This window comes from Scleropages formosus, chromosome 6 (genome assembly GCF_900964775.1).
Source record: "Scleropages formosus chromosome 6, fSclFor1.1, whole genome shotgun sequence".
NCBI lineage: Eukaryota > Metazoa > Chordata > Actinopteri > Osteoglossiformes > Osteoglossidae > Scleropages > Scleropages formosus.
In genome coordinates this window covers 32,706,637-32,727,053 of record NC_041811.1, presented here as the reverse complement: position 1 = coordinate 32,727,053, position 20,417 = coordinate 32,706,637, and the positions used below count along the sequence as shown (strand labels likewise).

At 42.6% G+C, this 20,417-nt stretch overlaps 2 protein-coding genes across 4 annotated transcripts in view; both read left to right on the top strand.

Annotated features, from left to right (window-relative positions):
- Window positions 1–7,881, top strand: part of LOC108934629 (phosphatidylinositol 4-kinase alpha-like) — a 29,326-nt gene extending 21,445 nt beyond the window's left edge. The window contains exons 44-55 of one of the 3 annotated variants that reach the window (XM_018752580.2): window positions 1,236–1,365; window positions 1,573–1,643; window positions 2,012–2,084; window positions 2,344–2,414; window positions 2,593–2,702; window positions 3,080–3,184; window positions 3,401–3,526; window positions 3,756–3,876; window positions 4,561–4,720; window positions 5,017–5,106; window positions 6,125–6,208; window positions 6,316–7,881. In XM_018752580.2, coding sequence (XP_018608096.1) covers window positions 1,236–1,365; window positions 1,573–1,643; window positions 2,012–2,084; window positions 2,344–2,414; window positions 2,593–2,702; window positions 3,080–3,184; window positions 3,401–3,526; window positions 3,756–3,876; window positions 4,561–4,720; window positions 5,017–5,106; window positions 6,125–6,208; window positions 6,316–6,367 — 1,193 coding nt within the window. In that variant the 3' untranslated portion in view covers window positions 6,368–7,881. Of the gene's footprint in view, window positions 1–265; window positions 1,366–1,572; window positions 1,644–2,011; window positions 2,085–2,343; window positions 2,415–2,592; window positions 2,703–3,079; window positions 3,185–3,400; window positions 3,527–3,755; window positions 3,877–4,560; window positions 4,721–5,016; window positions 5,107–6,124; window positions 6,209–6,315 lie in introns of those variants that run through there. The other 2 variants (XM_018752600.2, XM_018752591.2) reach the window with 2 other exon arrangements.
- A 922-nt stretch (window positions 7,882–8,803) lies between these two features.
- Window positions 8,804–20,355, top strand: LOC108932005 (hypermethylated in cancer 2 protein-like). The gene is made up of 2 exons (XM_018748147.2): window positions 8,804–8,879; window positions 13,550–20,355. Exon 2 carries the CDS (start codon window positions 13,580–13,582, stop codon window positions 15,230–15,232), a length of 1,653 nt encoding a protein of 550 aa, XP_018603663.1. The 5' UTR covers window positions 8,804–8,879; window positions 13,550–13,579; the 3' UTR covers window positions 15,233–20,355.
- Window positions 20,356–20,417: the final 62 nt, after the last annotated feature.

The following is a 20,417-nucleotide window of genomic DNA, read 5'->3' as shown; positions in this document are numbered from 1 at the left end:
CACATCATTGTGGAGAAATTCTGGCCCACTCCTCCATGCAGAACGGAGGAAATGACATAAAAACTACACTGTTGTCCCCTTTTCTCTCTCATGTTCCATTCATATACTACTAGAACTGACAAAAATATTTGATCAAATTTAGTGTCTAAAACCTGCAAAAAAGAGAACTGGAACAGACAAGTACTTTTTTCACAGCAGTGTAGCTTTGTGTGTCTCCCACTGATTTTCATAAATTTTTATATATTTTTCTGATTTTGATCCTCAGGTTTCATCCAAGAGTTCATCATGGCTGTTGGACATCTCCTTCTGAATGTATTTCCCCAGTTTTCCTGTTTAACCTGTCTGCATTTGACAGCTTTTTCTTCTTGATTTAAACACCCAATCTATTCTTTCACTTTAGAGACCTCAAAAATGTTCTTCTGTTAGAACAGTGAAGGCTTTTTATAGGAGTGGCATTCTTTCTTCTCCCTGCTTGTCTGTAAGCTGATTGTCTTTAATTCATTAACTCTATATTCATAGCACTTGTTATCATCTTGATGATGATGATGATGATACAATAATTCTAGCAGTTTCCACCTACTTTTCCTGTTGAGGGTCACAATATGATATCATTTACCATAATCCCCTCATTCCCAGATTTTTTCCACTTGGGTTTTTCCTTTTTCATCTTTTTTTTTCTCCTCCCTAGGTTCCTGTCTTTACTGTCTTCCATCAGCTTCGTGTTCCTCTTAGCGCAGTCTTCAAGAGTCTTGTTTGAAACGCCAATCATTTCCTCCTAAACTGTATTTTTCCTTAGAGATTCTCTTTGTTGTCAGTCTGCCATTTCTAAATTCTTTGCTCCAGCTCTCCAGAGGTGGTGGAAGATCTGACATAATCTGCTCTCTACTGTGTCATGTCCTTTCTTCTGAAGGCACATCTCTTTAAGTTGTTCTTCTTTCTTCTGCCACCTGATCGTTACATCATTCTGTTGTCCATTTTCTCTAATAAAAAATACCTAAGGTCTAATAACTGAGGACTTTCTAGCAACTGTTTCTAATTGGCATGCAATGTTCTGTATCACTTGATAATTGTTGTCTCATGGTTCAGTTTTCAAAATCTGAATATTTCTCCATGTACTTTTGATTGATGCTGTTACTCTAAATATGGTAAGACCTAAAATCTAAATGTGAAGTTCTGTGTTTGCATTTGAGCTTTCATGCCTCTTTCATGCAATTCTCCTTCTTTCCTCCCTGTAGCTGACATTGGTGATTTGCTGGAGCGTATGGTAGAGGAGATCATTGGGTCACTATCAGGGCCTGCTAAGGACTTTTACCAACGCGAGTTTGACTTCTTCAACAAGATCACCAATGTCTCTGCCATCATTAAGTATGTTTCTTCATAAAAACAAGGCTCTTCAATGGGGAAATCCTTGATGTATAAATGGAAATTCTGTCACTGTCTGTTTATTTAATGGTTCTTCATGATTTCTTTTTAATCTTTTTCTGGCCTAGAGACTAATGAATAGACATGTCTTGTTCTGAACAGGAATAGAAGGCAGGACAATGTACTGTTAATATTGATGGTTTTTTTTAGACCCACCCCCAAGGGAGAAGAAAGAAAGAGGGCTTGTTTGAAGGCCTTGTCTGAAATTAAAGTCCAGCCTGGTAAGTGCTATTTATTACTATTAAGTTGGTTAATGTGCACTAATGTACTGCAGCTGAGTTTAGCTGTATTTGAAAACTTCCCGCTATTTCTTAACTTCCGAGTGGAAACAGAAATTCAGACAAGTCCCAATGGATAAACATCCTCTTCTGTATAAAATCTGACCGCAAGCCATTTCTGTTGGGTTTCACGTAATGCATGCTGGTTTACATTACTTTGCCTGAGTGTTTAACTCTTGCAGATAAAAGGCTTGTCATGTTTTGGTGAGACGTACGTTTTAATAAACTTTTACGAAAGCCTGTCCAATTTATTGCTCAAACTGATGACCTTTATCAGATGATTTAATTTATAACCCTTTCTGCACCTCTAGGCTGCTATCTGCCTAGCAATCCTGAGGCCATTGTGTTGGATATTGACTACAAGTCTGGTACACCTATGCAAAGGTAAGCAGGATTGTGGGTGGTCAACAAGGCTGTAGGGTATCTGGGTGGTGTGTTTTTTTTTTTTTTTTTTTTTAAAAGAAACTTTCCAGACTGAGTGCTAAATACCCATTCGAACAAGTCCCAATGGGTATAATACAGGAGCTAGAAAGCACAGCTGTTGTCACTAAGGATGGTGCAGTTACTTGTGCAAAAAAGTTCCTGTCAGTGTGAACCCAGAAAGCAGACTCACTAACTGATCATATGATTTGTCCCCATTCAGTGCTGCTAAAGCACCTTACTTGGCCAAGTTCAAAGTGAAGCGTTGTGGGGTCAGTGAGCTGGAGAGAGAAGGTGAGATCTCGCTCTCTCTCTCTCACTCTCTCACACACACACACACACACACACACACACGGAGTCAAATCTGAAATTACTCCAGATATGTTTATTTCCTTGACACTTTTTGTATGCTGATGGCTCTGTTGATTAAGCACTTTCACTTAACGCCACTGTTGCCAACCTACCTTTTCAGGGCTCCGCTGCCAGTCTGACTCCCTGGAGGAGGGAGAGGAGAGTGGGGATGGTGAACGCAGGATCTGCTGGCAGGCAGCTATCTTTAAGGTTGGAGATGACTGCCGACAGGTTAGCATCCACTGCTGCGCTGTGGTAAAACTGATTGAAATCTGCGCATATTTCCAAGCATGTTGATCTTCTGAAATTTGTGTCTATGCCAGAAGTCATCTGTGTGTATACAGACTACAGATCCTTTTTCTATAGAAAAAGATAGTTACTCTGCAAGTTTATAAAGGACTCTAATAAACCAGTTCTGGTATGAAGTAAAAGGTAGTTTAGTGATTTAGAACATGGCTTTGGTGTAGAAATTTTGAATAAGGTATATGTAAGACGAATCACACCAGTAAATTATGTACGACAGCTTGATTACTTTAACAGAGTATACGAATTCGGTTTCTATACTATCATTTATAATAATATTTTGATCATTTACACTGTACCTGCAGGACATGCTGGCTCTTCAAATCATTGGCCTCTTCAAGAACATCTTCCAGCTTGTGGGCCTGGACTTGTTTGTTTTCCCTTATAGGGTGGTGGCTACAGCCCCAGGGGTAATTAAAAAAAAAAAAAAAAAAAAACAACCTTTTCTGTGTCCACCAGCATGCCCCATCATGCTTCACTGTACACCCTACATACTCCCCCACCACTGAAATAAAACTGGCAAAGGCCCTCCTGTGTTTGTAAAGTTTTCAGTTCATTGTATATACGTTGTATTAACCAGTGGCTCTTACTCTTATGCACTTTTGATTTTCTTCGCCGCAAATTAGTGTGGTGTTATTGAGTGTATCCCAGACTGCAAGTCAAGAGACCAGCTGGGTCGCCAGACTGACTTTGGGATGTACGACTACTTCCGGAACCAGTATGGGGATGAATCCACTCTAGCATTCCAGAAGGTGAGGATAACACCTCTTTATGATCATGGCACATCTTCTCAGTGTCATGGTTTTGAGTCACTTTATTAACAAAATATTGGAATTACAGCCATACAACAGTTTTCACTGGTTATGAAAGCATTATTAGGTTGAAGTGAATAGGATGAGTCTGAAATCATTTCTAGAATTCCCACCTTTTTGTCCATCTATCCCTCTGTTTTTCTTTCATGCACCCTCTTCCCTCTGCCAGGCTCGGTACAACTTCATCCGCAGTATGGCAGCCTACAGTCTGCTGCTCTTCCTGTTGCAGATCAAGGATCGTCACAATGGCAACATCATGCTGGACAGCAAGGGCCATCTTATCCATATCGGTGAGTGCCTTCAGATATAGAGCTCTGATGGCTGTGGATTATGTCATTAGCTCATATCACTTACAGAACTGGAATTTGTGGAGACATATTTAAAATGACTGAAAATAAAAATATTTAAATGTAGCTCATTTAATTCATCGTTGGGGGGGTGCGGTGATGCCGTGGGTTTGGCCGGGCCTGCTCTGTGGTGGGTCTCGGGCTCAAGTCCTGCTTGGGGTGCCCTGTGGCGGACTGGCGTTGCCCGGTTAGGCTCCAGCTCACCGCAGCCCTGCTTGGGACAAGTGGTTGTAGACGTGTGTGCGTGCGTGCGTGTGTGTGGGTGGCTGAGGGTTAATAAGAAATTTAAAATGAATATAGCTTAATTTTTAAAAGTTCAATTAAAAAATATCACCATAAATTTCAAACATTGAAGATCCAGCGTAAAGGCTGGTTTCCTAAGTGAACATGGAGTTTCATGGTACCACACAACAATGGCAGGAGAATTACAGTTATGTGAAAATAGAAAGTTGACTGTGCAACTGTACTTGGATGTTCACGGAATGGCTCTTCATGAGTGAAAATGAGCCTCTTTCAAATGTTCAGCAATATTATATACCTGTTTAAATTTGCATATTAGAGTGAACTATGTTTTCAGCCTCCACCTCCCTATTTGTGTGCTCTGTTGGTGTTGATCCTCCATTCCAGACTTTGGCTTCATGTTTGAGAGCTCCCCTGGAGGGAACCTTGGCTGGGAGCCAGACATCAAACTGACAGACGAGATGGTGATGATCATGGGTGGCAAAATGGAGGCAACACCCTTCAAGTGGTTCATGGAGATGTGTGTTCGGGGGTACTTGGCTGTCAGGTAATGCTGCTGTATCTGCTACTGTGATCCTTCAGCTAGACTCTTGAGGGAGAGGTGAAGACTATAGGACATGGCAACAAAAGTTTGAGTATGGAAGACAGTACTGGCACATGGTGATTGACCACCAGCATTTTCAAAACACATATCCTAGCCAATGTAAGGTGGCAGAAAATCTTTAACACCTTTTTATAACCTTAACAGAACACTTAAATCAATGGTTGCAAATTTTGCTATATGCCAACCCAGAGTCTGTGAAAAGATCTTTCACATATTTTCTCTGTATCTCTTCTCATCAGGCCCTACATGGATGCGGTCGTATCTCTGGTAACACTGATGCTGGACACTGGTCTGCCTTGCTTTAGGGGGCAAACAATAAAACTGCTTAAGTGAGTCTCCGTTCAGAGTACAGTTACATTTATTTAGCAGATGCCTTTTTCCAAAGCAGTATAAAACTGAGTAAACTAAATGTGCTTTTCATAACATAAGTTATTTACATTACATTTATTCATTTAGCAGATGCTTTTCTCCAAAGCAATGTACATCTCATAGAAAATACAATTTGTGCATTACATTAGGAGAAGAGACATATTTGCAGATGCATGATTAAGTACAGTCAGTTTGGTGCATATAGTGGAAAGAAACAATGTTCATCACACGAGTAGCTGCATAAAACTTATCAGAATATTGACTATTCCTGCTCACCTTCCTAGATATTTTTATCTTTTTTTAAAGATGCATATAAACATTTACATTACAAGATGCAGTAACATATAGATGCAGACACGCAATTCTCATAGCAGAATCAGTTTTCCAATGCTGGCATATTTGTCAATGCACAGTATATAAATAGCCCTATATAGTATTGATGATGGGTCATTGGCCTACTCCATGTCACATTCAACTTAAGAATTTTTCAGGTAACAAAGCAACTCTGTCCCAATTGAGTTCATAAGTAGACAGCCAACTCATAACATAGTGGTTAGAACTGGCTCCTTTGGATCTGAAGGTCACTGGTTTGTTTCACCTACTCCTAAAGTACCCTTCAGCAAGAAACTTACCCTAAATTGCTCCACTAAAATTACCCTGCTGTATAAATGCATAAATAGTTGTAGGTATCTTAAGGTTGTAAGTTACCTTTGGAGAAACGCATCAGCTAAAAAAATATCAGCAGTGTGTGAATTGTTTGTTCAGCAACAGCAATTTTAAATGTCCCTCCGAACAAAGTTAATTTCACTGGCTTATAAACGTGTGACACTTTTGAGTTTCTTAAAATAGTGATTTTTAGAGATTAGCACTAACAGTTAAGACATGGATTAGGTCATTAGCTCATATTATATACATTGTTGGTTTCATTGTCTAAATGAACCCTAGGGCTGTGATTTTAATGAACTACTTAACCTGCAGGCAGAGATTCAATCCTACCATGAGTGAGAAGGAGGCTGCTGCCTTCATCATTAAAGTCATTCAGAGCTGCTTTCTCAGCAGCAGGTAAGATGTCTCCCCTCTATCCCAGCCCCCGTCACTCCTACTCTGGCACATGAACAGACACCCAAGAAAAAAGTCTAACATTTTTTTTAACTTGTCTTTATCTTTAGGAGCAAAACCTATGACATGCTCCAGTACTACCAGAACCAAATTCCATACTGAGAGACCGTCAATCAACAAAACGATGTTCCCCTTCTGTGCACTTTAACAATCTTCCAGGTCTCTTTCAGCTCTGTTGTGGAAGAAAATAACAAAACTGAGCCAAGCAAATTACATGTTGTATTCTTGACTTACCATTCATTTTGTTTCCTGTAGCTGGGCTACCTGTCCTGTTACTTGAGCCCTTTAAATAAGTCTTGATGTTACAATTGTTCATTGTTGTCTTTTTAAAAGAATTTATTTTCTTAAATGTTTGCACTTTGAAATTCAATAGAGATTTTATCTTACTTGAAATGTTAAGGACTGGGTTATGTTACCCAAGAAGCCATTTAAATTGGTATAGCACAGATATTTCTGTCACCTCAACATCTATCCCGAAAAACCTTCAGATGTATTACTGTTCCATGTGTTTGTTGGCAGTGTTCCTGATTGTGTGAACTCTTTCCTGATTACGTGTTCAGTGTGATTCAAGTTGCTGTGCTGTTTGTTTCCATCTGATAATGGTGTTGTGAGGTTGAAAAGGAACTAAATTTTTGCCCATGTGAGAAGTTGTTTTCATATGTTATGTTAACAATATTTATCTTAGAACAATGTGAAATAGTTTAGAATTATATACCCTATCTGTATCGATTATATCAATACTGTTCAGACACTATATGCATATTCAGTATCAACTTCAGAAAAAAGTCAAATGAATAGTTTTCCATTTAAAAACTTGAATCTACTGAGGTAGAATAACATTTTCTACCTTAGGACAGCAGCACACTGAAGAGACGTCACTCCTGTTTTGGTGACGGTCAATAAAATCAGTTGACAACAGTGAAACGACAAATAATTTGAGTAGTCCTAGAGAGGTTCGGTTAGCTTATGAGTCAAATTTTATGACTGACTGCCTTTTTTTAAGCCAAGCCTTTTTGTATTTCTAACTGTGACTATGCTGAGGAAGTGTGTGGTGTAACAGCAGATGTGTGAATGGTCAAATGTTTGTCTGAAGGCTACATCTCACCTTAGAACCCGATGAAAATGTGCAGTTATTGCTTTAAATTGTGAAAGGAAAATAATCAAACGATCCAAGAGCATAGCAATGTCCAGAGGTAATTCCACAGAGTGGCTGGTATTCTGGGAAGGTGTGTGAAGGTATCAATGGAGTAAGGCTAGCTCATCGTCTTCATACTGGTGTGGCTTCAGCTGCTGCTACAAACTGAGTGGAGATGGTAAAAGTCTATTTAGTGCAAAAACAGATAGCAACTCAGTTTTTCCATAAACCCACCTCTGTCCTATTCAGGCTGTTAGTGTGTGAGTATTAAAGCTACATGAAGTATTTAAGACATAGCTCGCATTTACATATTTAATGTGTAGTAACAGATCTGTAACTACCTTTGCATGTTAAGAAGGTTAAGTAAAAAGACCTGTGTTGGAAAATAAATGGATAAAGTTTAGTTTGCATTGTTGCTCCAAGTGTTTCATTTGTACTGTCTAGTAACAGATTTGAAGTATTTTATCCTCTGTTGGAATGATCTTTACAATGTAAATTTACAAATAAATGAATTTATATAATTTTGATTTAATGTCTCAAATTTGGACAAATGCTGTACGGGTATACCATAGTACAAAACTTTTTTTTTTTAACCGTTTTTCATTATATTTTGGCTTCTATTTTGTCAGTTAACTTATTCGTGAGAGTGTATGCTCTTTTCACTCCAGGAAGACACAAGTGGCTCCGGAAGCAAAGGCTCTGAAACTGTTGCGTTCACAATGTTACTGCCAACCCTATGCTGCAGAAGAGTCATTTGGGAAAAAAAAAAACTGATGCTGTACTCTTGGTGAAATGTAACAGACCACATTTTTACTTATCTACAGAGTCTTCATAACAGATAACACTGGAAGAGCTGCATGTTTACAGACTATTCTTCTCAAATGTTCCTCCAAGAGTGTAAACAAACAAACAAACCTTAGATAGGGCCACCATACAGTATATACTGCTTCTACCTCAACTGTTTAATGTGCACTGAAGTTTGGGGGAAATGTCTTGGAGACAGCTGTAAAACATTTCTTTTTAGATTTTTTTTTTTTTTTTTAAATTATATATTTGTTTGAAAATACATTTAGGTACCTCTACTCCATATCTGTGATGTGTTCTAATCTAAGCTCATAGATTTTGTTGCAAGAATGTCTGTATTTAAGTTAAGATAAAAAAATTCTTCTAACTGTATGGTAATATAATGAATTACATATCTGAAAGTAAAACCAAAACGGATATAGGAACGTTTATAATTAAAAAAAAAAAAAAAAAAAAAAAAAAAAAAGAAAAAAAAAAACCCTGAAGTACAACTTGTACCTACTGCACCACTAGAAGCCAAGTCCCCCCAGTTTTCCCATTTTCTGTCGTCTTCCATTCAAATATGGGTCAGGGGTGACGAGCGCGACGTCACAGGCTGTACAAGATGGCGCTCGGACGGTTGTGAGATGAGAAGCCCGGGTGGTCAACCACGTATGTTTCTGCCGGTGTAATAAGGTAAGGGACGTGTTTTCTTCCTTCTTTTCCAGCTCGCTAGCCGTCGCCGTTACCCGCGTGGCGCGATGCGGGCGAAAGCGACACCGCTGTCCCCCCTCCCTTCAAAAACGACGTGCCGTCGCGTGCCCCAGTAAGTGTGAGTAGGGACGCCTCTTGTTCGGCTCCTGCGGGGGCGCGAGCTGAGCCGCCCGGACAGGACGCGCCCGCGTCGGTTTGGGTTTGTCTCGTGCCGGAGCGCGCGGTGCTGCGTGGCGTTCGCCGGCGCTCCAGTCTAATGATCCGTTTTAACTGTTTTTCGCAGTGCGTCCTAACACGGATTCACGCATCTTGGAGGGAATAAATATAATCATGTGTGTACAGTTGTGTACGTGAAAGCTCCTGGGTTTGGATTGTGCTGCACGCGCCGCGCGGGTTCGCGCCGCCGTTGTTGTGCTTATGTTATGGGCTCTTCTGTGTCCGAGCGTTCTGTCAGCCGAATTCACTGTACGCGCGTCGGTCAGAATCACTTGTGACGTTCATCATGGTCGCGAAAGAGCGCCAACGACCCCCAACATTAATCATTAAGGTTACTTGTTGTTGTTGTTGTTTTACAGCAGTACCTGGCTGTCCGGTTTCAGCGAGCAAGAATAACACGGTCCCTTTGCCTGGGAGGGTCGTTACCCTTTTTAAACTTTTTAAACCCACTTCACCGACGACGTGGCGCGGACACGTTACACACACAGACCTCTCTTTTGCTCCGTAACTCCCCGTATCCAGCTTTTTGCTGGTGGAAAGGGAGAATAATTGGAGGAACAATACTAGTATACATACTCACTGAAAGTTGCTCTGAGGCAATGGGAGGTACAAACGTGCTCGTCAAGGTAGGCGTGTGAACGGGTTCAAGCGAAATCCCCCCAGGCTTCCTTTGGCGTGACTTTCTTTAAAACAAAAGAATAAGCCTTGGATAGAAATAAGAAATTGGAGAAGTGAGATATTTAATGCCCTGCCGTGTCTTCCGGTGCGGTTCTGTTTCTGAATCTTCCGCCTCAGGGACAGGAGGAGCGCTTCGCACTTTGGACAGTCTGCGAATGATGGAAACAATGCATCTTCAAACGTTCACGTTGGTGGTCTTTGTTACCCGCGCTCCTCGTGAACGCGTTTCGATGGTGAAACCCAACGGGAGTATGCTGTGATGCTGCTCAGCACTTGTTTGCACGCGGCTGAGATATGGCACATGTGCAAGGCCAGTTGAGCATCGCTCCGGCAACTCCCCCTACATACGCGTACACACACGCGCAGTGTTAATACGTTTGTTTATTCGGCAGGTGCTTTTCTCCAAAGCGCCTTCCAGTGAACTCTACGTAGTGTTATCAGCACACACACCTTATTCACCGTGGTGACTTACGCTGCTAGATACACTACTTACGCTCGGTCACTCATCCATACATCAGTGCAACACGCTCTCTCTCTCTCTGTCACACACTGTGGGGGAACCTGACCAGCATGTCTTTGGACTGTGGGAGGAAACCAGAGCACCTGGAGGAAACCCACACAGACATGGGGAGATACTATAATACACCGCGATATGTGGTTAAGGCACTTGTTTACGCGGCGAGGCGCTTGGGAAGATGACCGCTGGCACTGGCCGGCTTCCTTTAGGCGGTTTCTCTCTGTTGCTGCGGTGGGGTTTCAGAAGCAATTCAGCAGTTTGAGGCCAGCCTGCATGTGTTTGGCGGTGGGGGGAGGAGGGGGGGGGGGGTGTGGAAGGATAAGAAGGGGGTGGGGAGTGTAAGGAGTCCTAGCAGCGCTCACGGTGGCCCCCAGGTGCTTGGCACTGAGGCTGGAATGCCCAGTATTTCCTGTTGGCCAGGCGATCCTTTCAAGAGGGGGTTGTGGAGGGTGTCCCTCCCCCACGGCTCCAGCCTTTAGATGTGGAGCTGCCTGACTGGTATGGGGGGGCTTTGCTTTGCTTTCATCTCTGAAGTTGATATCAAAATAATGTTGTCGTCCCCCCCCTCCGTCTTTGTTCGGTAACATTCTCTTTCAAGTGCTGCACAGTATGGGAGATTGATAAGAATTTAGATGCTTAATATGGAAGGTAATACTGTCAAGTATGCTTCCCAGGAGAGTTAGGGTTTTGAAGGCTCTGAATGTGGGTAGAAGTGCGGACTGCTGTCTCACTGACTGGACACATGCAAAAGTATTGGAAAGATGATTTTTTTTTTTTTCCCCCCTCCCCCCAAATAGCTCCTCTAAAGATGTGCGCTGGTGATGTCCTAAATGTTTTTTTTTTTTTTAATAAATTCAATGTACGTTTGATCACTTCAGAATGTCCAGGACACAATTACGCCTCCGAAGTGCTGGGACTTCCTTGAATAAGAGAGCCCAGCCTGCTTGGAAATTGGTAGGAAATTGAAGTTTTGGTAAAACCAAACATGTTTGAATTTATTTTGTGATTCTGTAAAAGATATGGCATATCCTGCTACGCACCGTACCGGTCCCAGTCCCATCACCTGGTTCCCAGCCATATTGCCAAATACACAAACAGGATAAATGCCACACAGTGCGTGCATAGTGTTGTTTGTGTAATGTCTGGTTTCTGTGATAACAAGTTCACGTTTACTTTTTTCCTTTGTAACCCGTCTTGTTTAAGGCTGCTGATAAAACACTGAAATTACTGGTGTGAAAGGTTTTTTTTTTTTTTTAAAGAATTTTTTCTAAGCACATTTTCAGGTATTCTTTGTCATCTTATGGAATTTTAAAAAAAATCACTTTGAAACATTTGTGAAATTTAAAATGGGGAGTCCCTTTCAGAATAAATTAGTTCTAAAGATATGTTGTCTATATTAATTTGCCAGTTGTCTTAACTTCAACAACAGTTGTGCTCAAATAACTGGAGGATCTCTGTTAGAATGGAGGTGTCTTAACATGCAAGACACTCACACGCACACATTGTCTGAACCGCTTGTCCCATACGGGGTCGCGGGGAACCGGAGCCTAACCCAGCAACACAGGGCGCAAGGCTGGAGGGGGAGGGGACACACCCAGAACGGGACGCCAGTCCGCCGCAAGGCACCCTAAGCGGGACTTGAACCCCAGACCCACCGGAGAGCAGGACCCGGTCCAACCCACTGCACCACCGCGCCCCCCTATGCAGGACACTGCTTGCATTTATTCATTTAGCTGATGCTTTTCTCCAAAGTGGCTTACAGTGTTACAGCTGGGTAATTTTACTGGAGCAATTTAGGGTATTTACCTTGCTCAAGGGTACTACACCTGGAGGTGGAAATCAAATCTATGACCTTTGGTTCCAAAGGCAGCAGTTCTAACTACTGTACTACCAGCTGTCTCCCACGTTCTTACTTGGGGCTGCATTACATGAAATATGTAACTTTGTGAAATGATGTATATGCACTGAATCTAAATAAATACTACAAATTCTTCTGAATCATGTAATAGTTATCACACACTGTACCTAAATAAAGTACAATACAATAATTTTTTATTTTGCACATTTAAGTTTCTGTTTGTCAGTGTCTGTATGTATGCAGACTTTATTTAAAAAAAAAAAAAAAAAAAAAAAAGGCCACGTGTGGCCCTCAGACCAGTTCACAATGATGATTGTGTTCCTTGACCAAGAAAAGGTTGGACACCCCTGTTGGAGACCTTTAGCAGTTTGACACCTGAAGGCCACGGGGATTGGCAAAGACATGTTTGCTGACTAGGTGGCTTTACAAAGATTTTCTTGGTTTCCTTGGCTATTGCCAGTATAGACCTGTTTTGGAAATTTGGGTTCTGGACCACTCTTGTCTGTCATGTATATAAAATGTGAACTGACTGATGTCTCCAGCGGTTACAGGAGTGATGAAATTAGTTTGACTGGAGGGTGCCAAAAATTTTCAGTATTTTATTTTAACCAGAGAAATTGATCTTGGGCAGAAGACTTCTATGACATTCTTTCAGCCCTTCTGTTTGGCTTCAGCTACAATTTCCACCTCTTTTCTGTTTGGAAAAGCGTTTTAGGACATGATGAAAGGGCCCTGACCTGTTATGAATGTCTGCCTCGCTTAGCAGAAAATCAGCCTGGTGTTTGGGGGCTAGAAGTTGCTGATTCACTTGTTACAGAAATAAACCTTATGCAGCAGCTTCAGGCCTTGAAGTGGAACAGTCAACTTTTTTTTTTTTTTTTTTTTTTTCCCCCCCCTCCAATAACCTCATGTCCTTCCTGTTAATCCTTTGTCTTTCATGTGTACAAATAGGGTTGCACCTAACCTCGCTCACCTCGCCGGTATCTTGAAAGAGTCGTAGTAGTAGTTTGGTGTTCAAGAGTCTGGTGTTTCTGCATAGAGTTAGCAGAGGAATATTCTGAATAGTCTTTGAACAGTTATAGTGGAGATCAAGGTGTCAACAAACATTTGCATTCATTTATTCATCTATTTATCCATTCAGCCTCCCCTTATAACTTTTGAAAGGTTATAGTGGTGATGAAGGAGTCAACATATGGATTTGCTTTAAATTGCCCACCACCCACCCCTCCATTTTTAGGGTATGGACAATTTGTAGAACTTTCCAGAACCTCATTTTGAAGTTGTAGGGCATTGACTTCAAACTGAAAGCTGGCTTTCAAGTGATTGCGGATGACTTGATCACTTGCAACAGCATCATAACAAGTGTCTTCTTGTATCTTTCAGGTTGTGCATTTTGTTGAAAAGAAGGTGGAAATGGAATTTCCAAATCATGCTAGACAATTGCTCCTTCAGTTGAATCAGCAAAGAGCCAAAGGGTTTCTGTGTGATGTGATCATCGTAGTGGAGAACGCCCTGTTTCGGGCACATAAAAACATTCTGGCTGCCAGCAGCATGTACTTTAAATCCCTCATGCTCCACGACAACCTGGTCAACCTGGACACAGACATGGTCAACCCATCTGTATTCCGGCAGGTCTTAGACTTCATTTACACAGGCAGACTGCCATCTGTTGACCAACCCTCGGATAAGAACTTCAATGCCCTTCTTACGGCTGCAAGCTACCTCCAGCTACATGACCTCGCAGCTCTTTGTAGGAAAAGGCTCAAGGGCAGCGAGAATGCTCTTCCTGGAAAGTCTGCTGTGTCCAACGGAGCTTGGGAGCTCCACAAGAAAGAGCTGTCCACCGCAGTCACTCAGGGGCACGTTTCAAGTTCTGAAGACTGCGATGACGCACATCGTCAGGGTGAGCAGCTGAATGATAAGCTGTCAGATGATGAGCCCTTTGCCAGCAGCTCCCCTTGCGTCCTATCAGCTGGTCAGAGCGGCAGCAGCAATGTTGGTAACGTTGGCAGGGGTGAGGAAGAAGATGAGGATGATGAGGACGACCAGGAGCTGGGCTTGGATCTCTCCAAAAAGAGTCCCTCTGAAAGCTCGGTCACAGAGGAGATCAGTCCTCAAAGCCTCAGGGAGGAGTCGCCCCAGTCCGACTGCATATCTGGTGCCAACAGTGCTTCCTCTGAGGATTGCTCCACCCAGCACCAGGACCTGGAAGGGGTTGAGGCCATGGATCTTGGAGAACAGGCACGTGAGCAGAGCCAGGTTCTCCCTCACGCGGATCCACCGCGCCAAAGAGCCCGGCAAGCTAACCGCAAGAAGAATTGGCCGAGGAAAGGCAGAGGGAAAATGGATGCAGTGGAGCAGACAACCCAAACTGGCGGTAGCGAAGAGTCAAAGGTAGGGGCTGAACAGCCATCCAGCAGAGGCAGCCTCAGCTCCGACCGCTCCTTCCACTGCGGTGAGGACGGAGAGAACGAGAAGGAGCACAGCGAGGAGAGCGGGCAGAGCGAGGGCGAGAGTCTCGGCGCTAACTACGTATACCGCCAGGAGGGTTTCGAGGCTGTCGTCGGGGACAATTTGTACGTCTGCATCCCCTGCGGCAAGGGCTTCCCTAGCTCCGAGCGGCTCAACGCCCACGTGGAGACGCACACCGAGGAGGAGCTGTGCATCAAGGAGGAGGCGGAAGATCTGTCTGCGCGGGCCGCCCCTGCGGCCGGCGCTGAGCTCCAGCCCTTCGAATGCTCCGTATGCAGCAAGAGTTACAAAGACCCGGTGGCCCTGCGGCAACACGAGAAAGGCCACTGGCTCTCGCGGCCCTTCCCGTGCCACATCTGCGGTAAGATGTTCACGCAGCGCGGCACCATGACGCGCCACATGCGGAGCCACCTGGGCCTTAAGCCCTTCGCTTGCGAGGAGTGTGGCATGCGCTTCACGAGGCAGTACCGCCTGACGGAGCACATGCGGGTCCATTCAGGGGAAAAGCCCTACGAGTGCCAGCTCTGCGGGGGCAAGTTCACCCAGCAGCGCAACCTTGTCAGCCACCTGCGAATGCATACCTCCCCTGCCTGAGCCAAAGACTGCCCTTTTTGTCGGAGACCTCGTACCCTTGACCCTCACTCAGTCTGCAGTTTACCGACGTTTGACCATTTTACACCTTTCGTTTTTTTCTTTTTTTTTTTTTTTTTTGCAGTAATACCCTTACTGCTTACTACCGTAGGGTCCAAATAAGTGGTTTCATATCACATTACTTCAGGGTTTTTTGCAGTCTGGGAACATCCAGGAGTGCACTGCTCAAGTCATCGACCAATGTTCCAGATCCTTATTTTTTCCCCCCCATTTCACTGTGGTTATTTCAGTACCTCATTCTGCCCAAGATCTCGTGCCCCTTTTGATGGAATATCCAAAAGTGAGAAAAGGGGTCTTTTTGTTGTTGCTGTTTTTGTCGCTCATGAAGGGCTACTCCCTTAAACTTCATGGTACTTGACTTATGTCTTATGACTTATGGTTGTGAGAACTTATGTCTATATGTGAATGTTTTTAACTGGAAGAATTAGGGCTGTTTCTTCTGGGGTGGGTTTTTTGTGACCAGAACTTTTTTCTAGTTTGTCCACTACATCTATTGTACTTTTTTTTTTTTTTTTTTTTTTCTCTGGGGGTGAGGTTATACTTTTTTGAATGGACTTGTTTACCATGCTACCTCTCAATTGTTCTCAAGAACAATACATGGGTTAAGTGAACACTAGGGTGTGATGTGGGTGGGGGGTGGGATCCTAAATTTAAGTAGTGTGTAAAGATTCTAGAAAAACGTAACGCTTTAACCTGCCCACCACTCAACAAATGTTGTAATGCTAGGTTTGACAAAGTTTTTCTTTTAGTTTTGTTTCTGTTTCAGGAAAAAAGGATGGTTTAAATCCAGTGTAATTCTGGACTGCTTTTCCTGGTTCAAACTGGGTTGTTTGTGAAAAACTGTTCCAAAGAAAGGGGAAAGGAATGTCAAGAAGGACAAAGAGCCTAACCAACAGAGTTTACTCTTGACATTGAGAACCAAAGCTTAATTGCAAATGTGTAGTAAAGTAGACGAAACTAAAATTTCCTTGCACATATTTTAACATAGCCTAAACAAAGAGCTCTGTAGCTGAACAAGTGGATTTTTTTTTTTTTTTTTTCTTCCCTGAACCTGGCGACACCGACCGGTGAGTGTAGCTCTAGTGGTGATTGGTGGGCTGGTCATATAGTAGACTCAGCTTTGGAAGTTTTCCCCTCAAAACAAAGTCAGGAAAAGTGTCTTCTTAGGGACATTATTTCCACTTCAGACCAAAAAGGAAAGATTTAAATGTGACTGGAGATTTTGTCTTTCGGGACTGCGTGTTTTTGTTTCTTTTTCCTTCAGATATGTGAAGCTTTTGTTGAACGGCAATGGAATAGGTGACATTTTTGAACTGGTGGTCTTAGGACGGAATTGATTTCCAGTTGGGTGGATGTTACCTATTAACACTTATCAGTTTACTTGGTAGATACTATTAACTTTCAGAATGAATGCAACACCTGAGCCCCTGGGCTGGAATATGTCTTTGTTTTTTCTCAACGAGGTTGAGAGACATTTTGTTGAGAGCTTCAACCACAATATAAAAAAAAAAAAAAAAAAAAAAACTCCCCGGGAAAACCTTGCGGCGACAGATAATGTTGTTTCCTGTGGAATCCGAGGGCTGGACCTTCAGTGGAAGCCTTCTAGATGTTCCTTTCGGTGGTGTTTTGGGAGCCTGGATTAATGTAAAATTTTGGATATTTGGTGGAACTCCTCAGTCACTGCAGCTGCTAGTTGCGGTTTAAGAGAAATGTGCGCTGGTACCTGCAAACTGCTCACCCCTATTTACAGTGATCCGCTTCAGGTAATGTATAACCTTAAGTATTGTTGTTGTTTAATTTCCCCCCGATTTAAGTGAAAATTTCTGGGGTACATGGTTGTTTTCTGAAGTTCCACAGCACACAAGTGCAGGCCTGGCGAGGAATCCCGTTTACCTCCATAGTATGATTGCAGGGGTCACGCGTGGCTGGGTTTTGGAAGGAGCCGGAAGCTTTTGTGGAATAATGGCACGCTGCAGACTGGCGGAGTCCGGAGTCATGATGCTTGGGCCGCTTTCCTTGCTGTTGCAAACCAGGCTTCTTCCCGCTCCGGAGAAGCGATCGTTAAATTGTTTATTGAAACCACGGCTCAACTTCAGGGACTGTTCCACGCAACCACAGGATGCTCGCAAAGACGAGTTAATCCTTTCTTTGAGCCTGTTGAAAAAGGCTGGGCAGCTCAAATGTGTTTTAAATATTATGGACATGTTTCATAAATACTCGAAAGAACTGAGCTCAATCCCAAATCCCCACACTTCCTACCAAAGCACATCTGAATGGCGTGACATTTTGTATGGCTCAAACTAATCAGTCTTTGTCGTTTATATGAATCTGTGCGTTCGCAGACTACAGCCAGTGTGAGAACCAATGCAATGTAAGTAGTAAATAATATTGATATCCCACCTCCCGCTGCAGTACCCTTGAGCAAGGTACATGGTTTAAAATGGCTCCAGTAAAAATTGCCCAGGTATGCAAATGAGTGAATAACTGACGTTGCTTAACATCCAGTTACTTTGGAGGAAACCGACTCGTAAAGCAGTTCTGCATCTTTTCGTGGCTTTGTGAGTGGTTACAAGGTGGTTCTGATAACCTTGACCTCAACTTAGCCTGGCTGGCTGTACTTTTTTGGCTTTTGTAAGGCAAGGAGAGCTATGGGTAAGGTTCAGATGGAATTATAGTGTAAATCTGGGTGTCGGATAGAGCTGCCTGTGGGGGAAAAAAAGCCGCTGAACTCAAATGAAATTTTTTTTTTTTTTTCTTCTATAAAAAAGAACTTAACTGTCAGTGAAGAATGTATTTCCCCAAAGCTGTTCTCACACTAGCTGAGAGTTCACTTATGACACAAAGCATGCATGTGTAAATGGGTAGTTTATATACGTTTTTGATGAGTGGTATATTTTCAACAGGACACTAGATACACTTGACATAAACCTACGGAAGTGGTCAAAGGGTCCATTTGCCCATGTCTGGTGAACTGTTACTCTCTGTATCAGGTGGCTTTGCCTGTGGTCCGGTCTCTTCCTGTTGGACCGAATGCTTTCCTGGTTGACATGAGATGCAAGTTAATGCATGTGTTGTACTTTGTGCCTGTGTTGGAGCAAAGTGGTTGTGCTTCGCCATTTCACCAAAGTTCTTCGCAAACGGACTCGCGCACCTGTTTTGCCATGCCGTTGCTGACTGCTAAAGGTTTTGGATTTTGGTTTGATTCTCATCCTTGTTGATCATCTGTTTGTTCCATTTCCCCGCTGTAGCATTCAGTGTCAGTGTTTCATTGTCACACAGTGTTAAAAGCTTTAAACCACCAATGTTGGATCCCCAAGATCTCTGCTTTCACTGGAAACCGTCTTGGATCCCTGTGTATAAATCTTTCCCTGTGTTACAAAAAGTGCCCCTTCCAACCCAGTAGCATCTCTCACCTGAGTCCTGCTTGTGCAAAATCTTAGTTGCGCTCAGCAAACATCCTGCCCGTGCATTTTATTAATGTCAGACCTTTGCAAAATGTGGGGCTTGAGTGTCTACGGTTTCTCGTAATGCTGGTTTTATTCAGTTATTCTTTCCTCCTGAAGTTGTAATGAAAACAGTGCACTGTGTTTTAAAGGGAAAAACCTTAGCTGCTAATCTAGTACTTGAAATGGTTTTGATACTTTTTATGTGATCAGTTTAGATCCATTTTTTCCAGTAAAACATTAAATGTAGGAGTTAAGAAATTTTGTCTTGCTGGTGGCAACCTTCTGGTTGGAAGTTTCTTAGCCGGAGGAGAAAAAAAGCTTTTATTCAGGTAAAAACTATACAAGTATAGCTTGAAGTTGTTAGATCATTTCCAAAAGTCAATGTCCCAGTCTTAACATACACCAATGATAACCTGTTTTATATTTTCATTAAAATTTTTGTTGAAATAAACTCCGTTTTTTGATTCTTTTGATGCTCTGTCATTCCCCCAGGACCAGAAGTAGGAGTCGTCAAACCACCTTCATGTGCAAGACTTGCCACCTCCATGCGTCTATACACTTGTTTCATTTCTCCACTGGAGAATTGAGTGGCTGCACACAGTTGGTGAGAAAGTTTACTCCAAGTTGTGGACCATCGGTGCTCACACACAACTTTGTGTTGTTTGAATCCCACCTCCAGCTGTAGTGGCGTTAAACATTAATCAATTGCTGAGGATTAATGCTCAAGTTGTCATTTTGCTTTGCTTTTCTCCAAGTAGCCACACATTACTGTTTGAGTACATCAAATGTAGTAACAGTTTAGTTTCCCAGTTATGCAGATCAAGTGTGTGGACTTTATCTGTGCTGGTCAGTTTGCTGACGCCTTTTGAAATTTCATACCTGCTTTCCTAGTATGTTTTGAAAGCCCAGACGTGTGCAGGAGCTTGATCCCTTACTGACTATAGTAATATAGCTACCGTATATCCAAAACTTTTACAGGCACTACACACCGAATAAATCAAGCAACATCTCCATTACTCTTTCTGATTGCATGGACAATACAGCACGCTGAGAGTTACCGGATGCTGATGAACGTTGCACGGGATTGTGATAAATTGGTTCCATCCTGGTTGCCATATTTTGTGTCCCTATTCGCAAACAAGAGATGTACTTAAGGTCTAACATTTTTAATGCGATTCTCAAGTGCTGTCCTCCAACTCGCTCTCCTTTCTCTACTCTATTTCATTCTCCTATCCCACTTGATCAGCAGGAGCAACACAGAAGTCCTCCATGCAACAAGCAGACCACAACACATTGAATGGGAGGTTGTGGACATAGGACTAGCAGGTGATGATAATGCAAGGTGTCAACAGCTTGCTAAAGAATAAGTGGAGGGGCATATGTATTAAGCTTGCATGAACTGTGATGTAGTGCTTGAACTTAGGGCCATGTTCCTGTCCCACTTTGTTTTTAAAAAAAAAAAAAAAAAACACCGCTCTGCATTCTAATGGACAGCCCACGTTTCAGTTAGTAGTTTATCAGACAAGTCTAAAATCCATGGGAAGTACAACTATTTTCCTTGTACATTTATTCATTTGGCCAATGCTTTTTTTTCCCCAAAGCACCTTACAATGTTAACCTATTTACAATTATTTACCCATTTACACAGCTGAGTAATTGTACTGGAGCAATTTAAGGTAAGT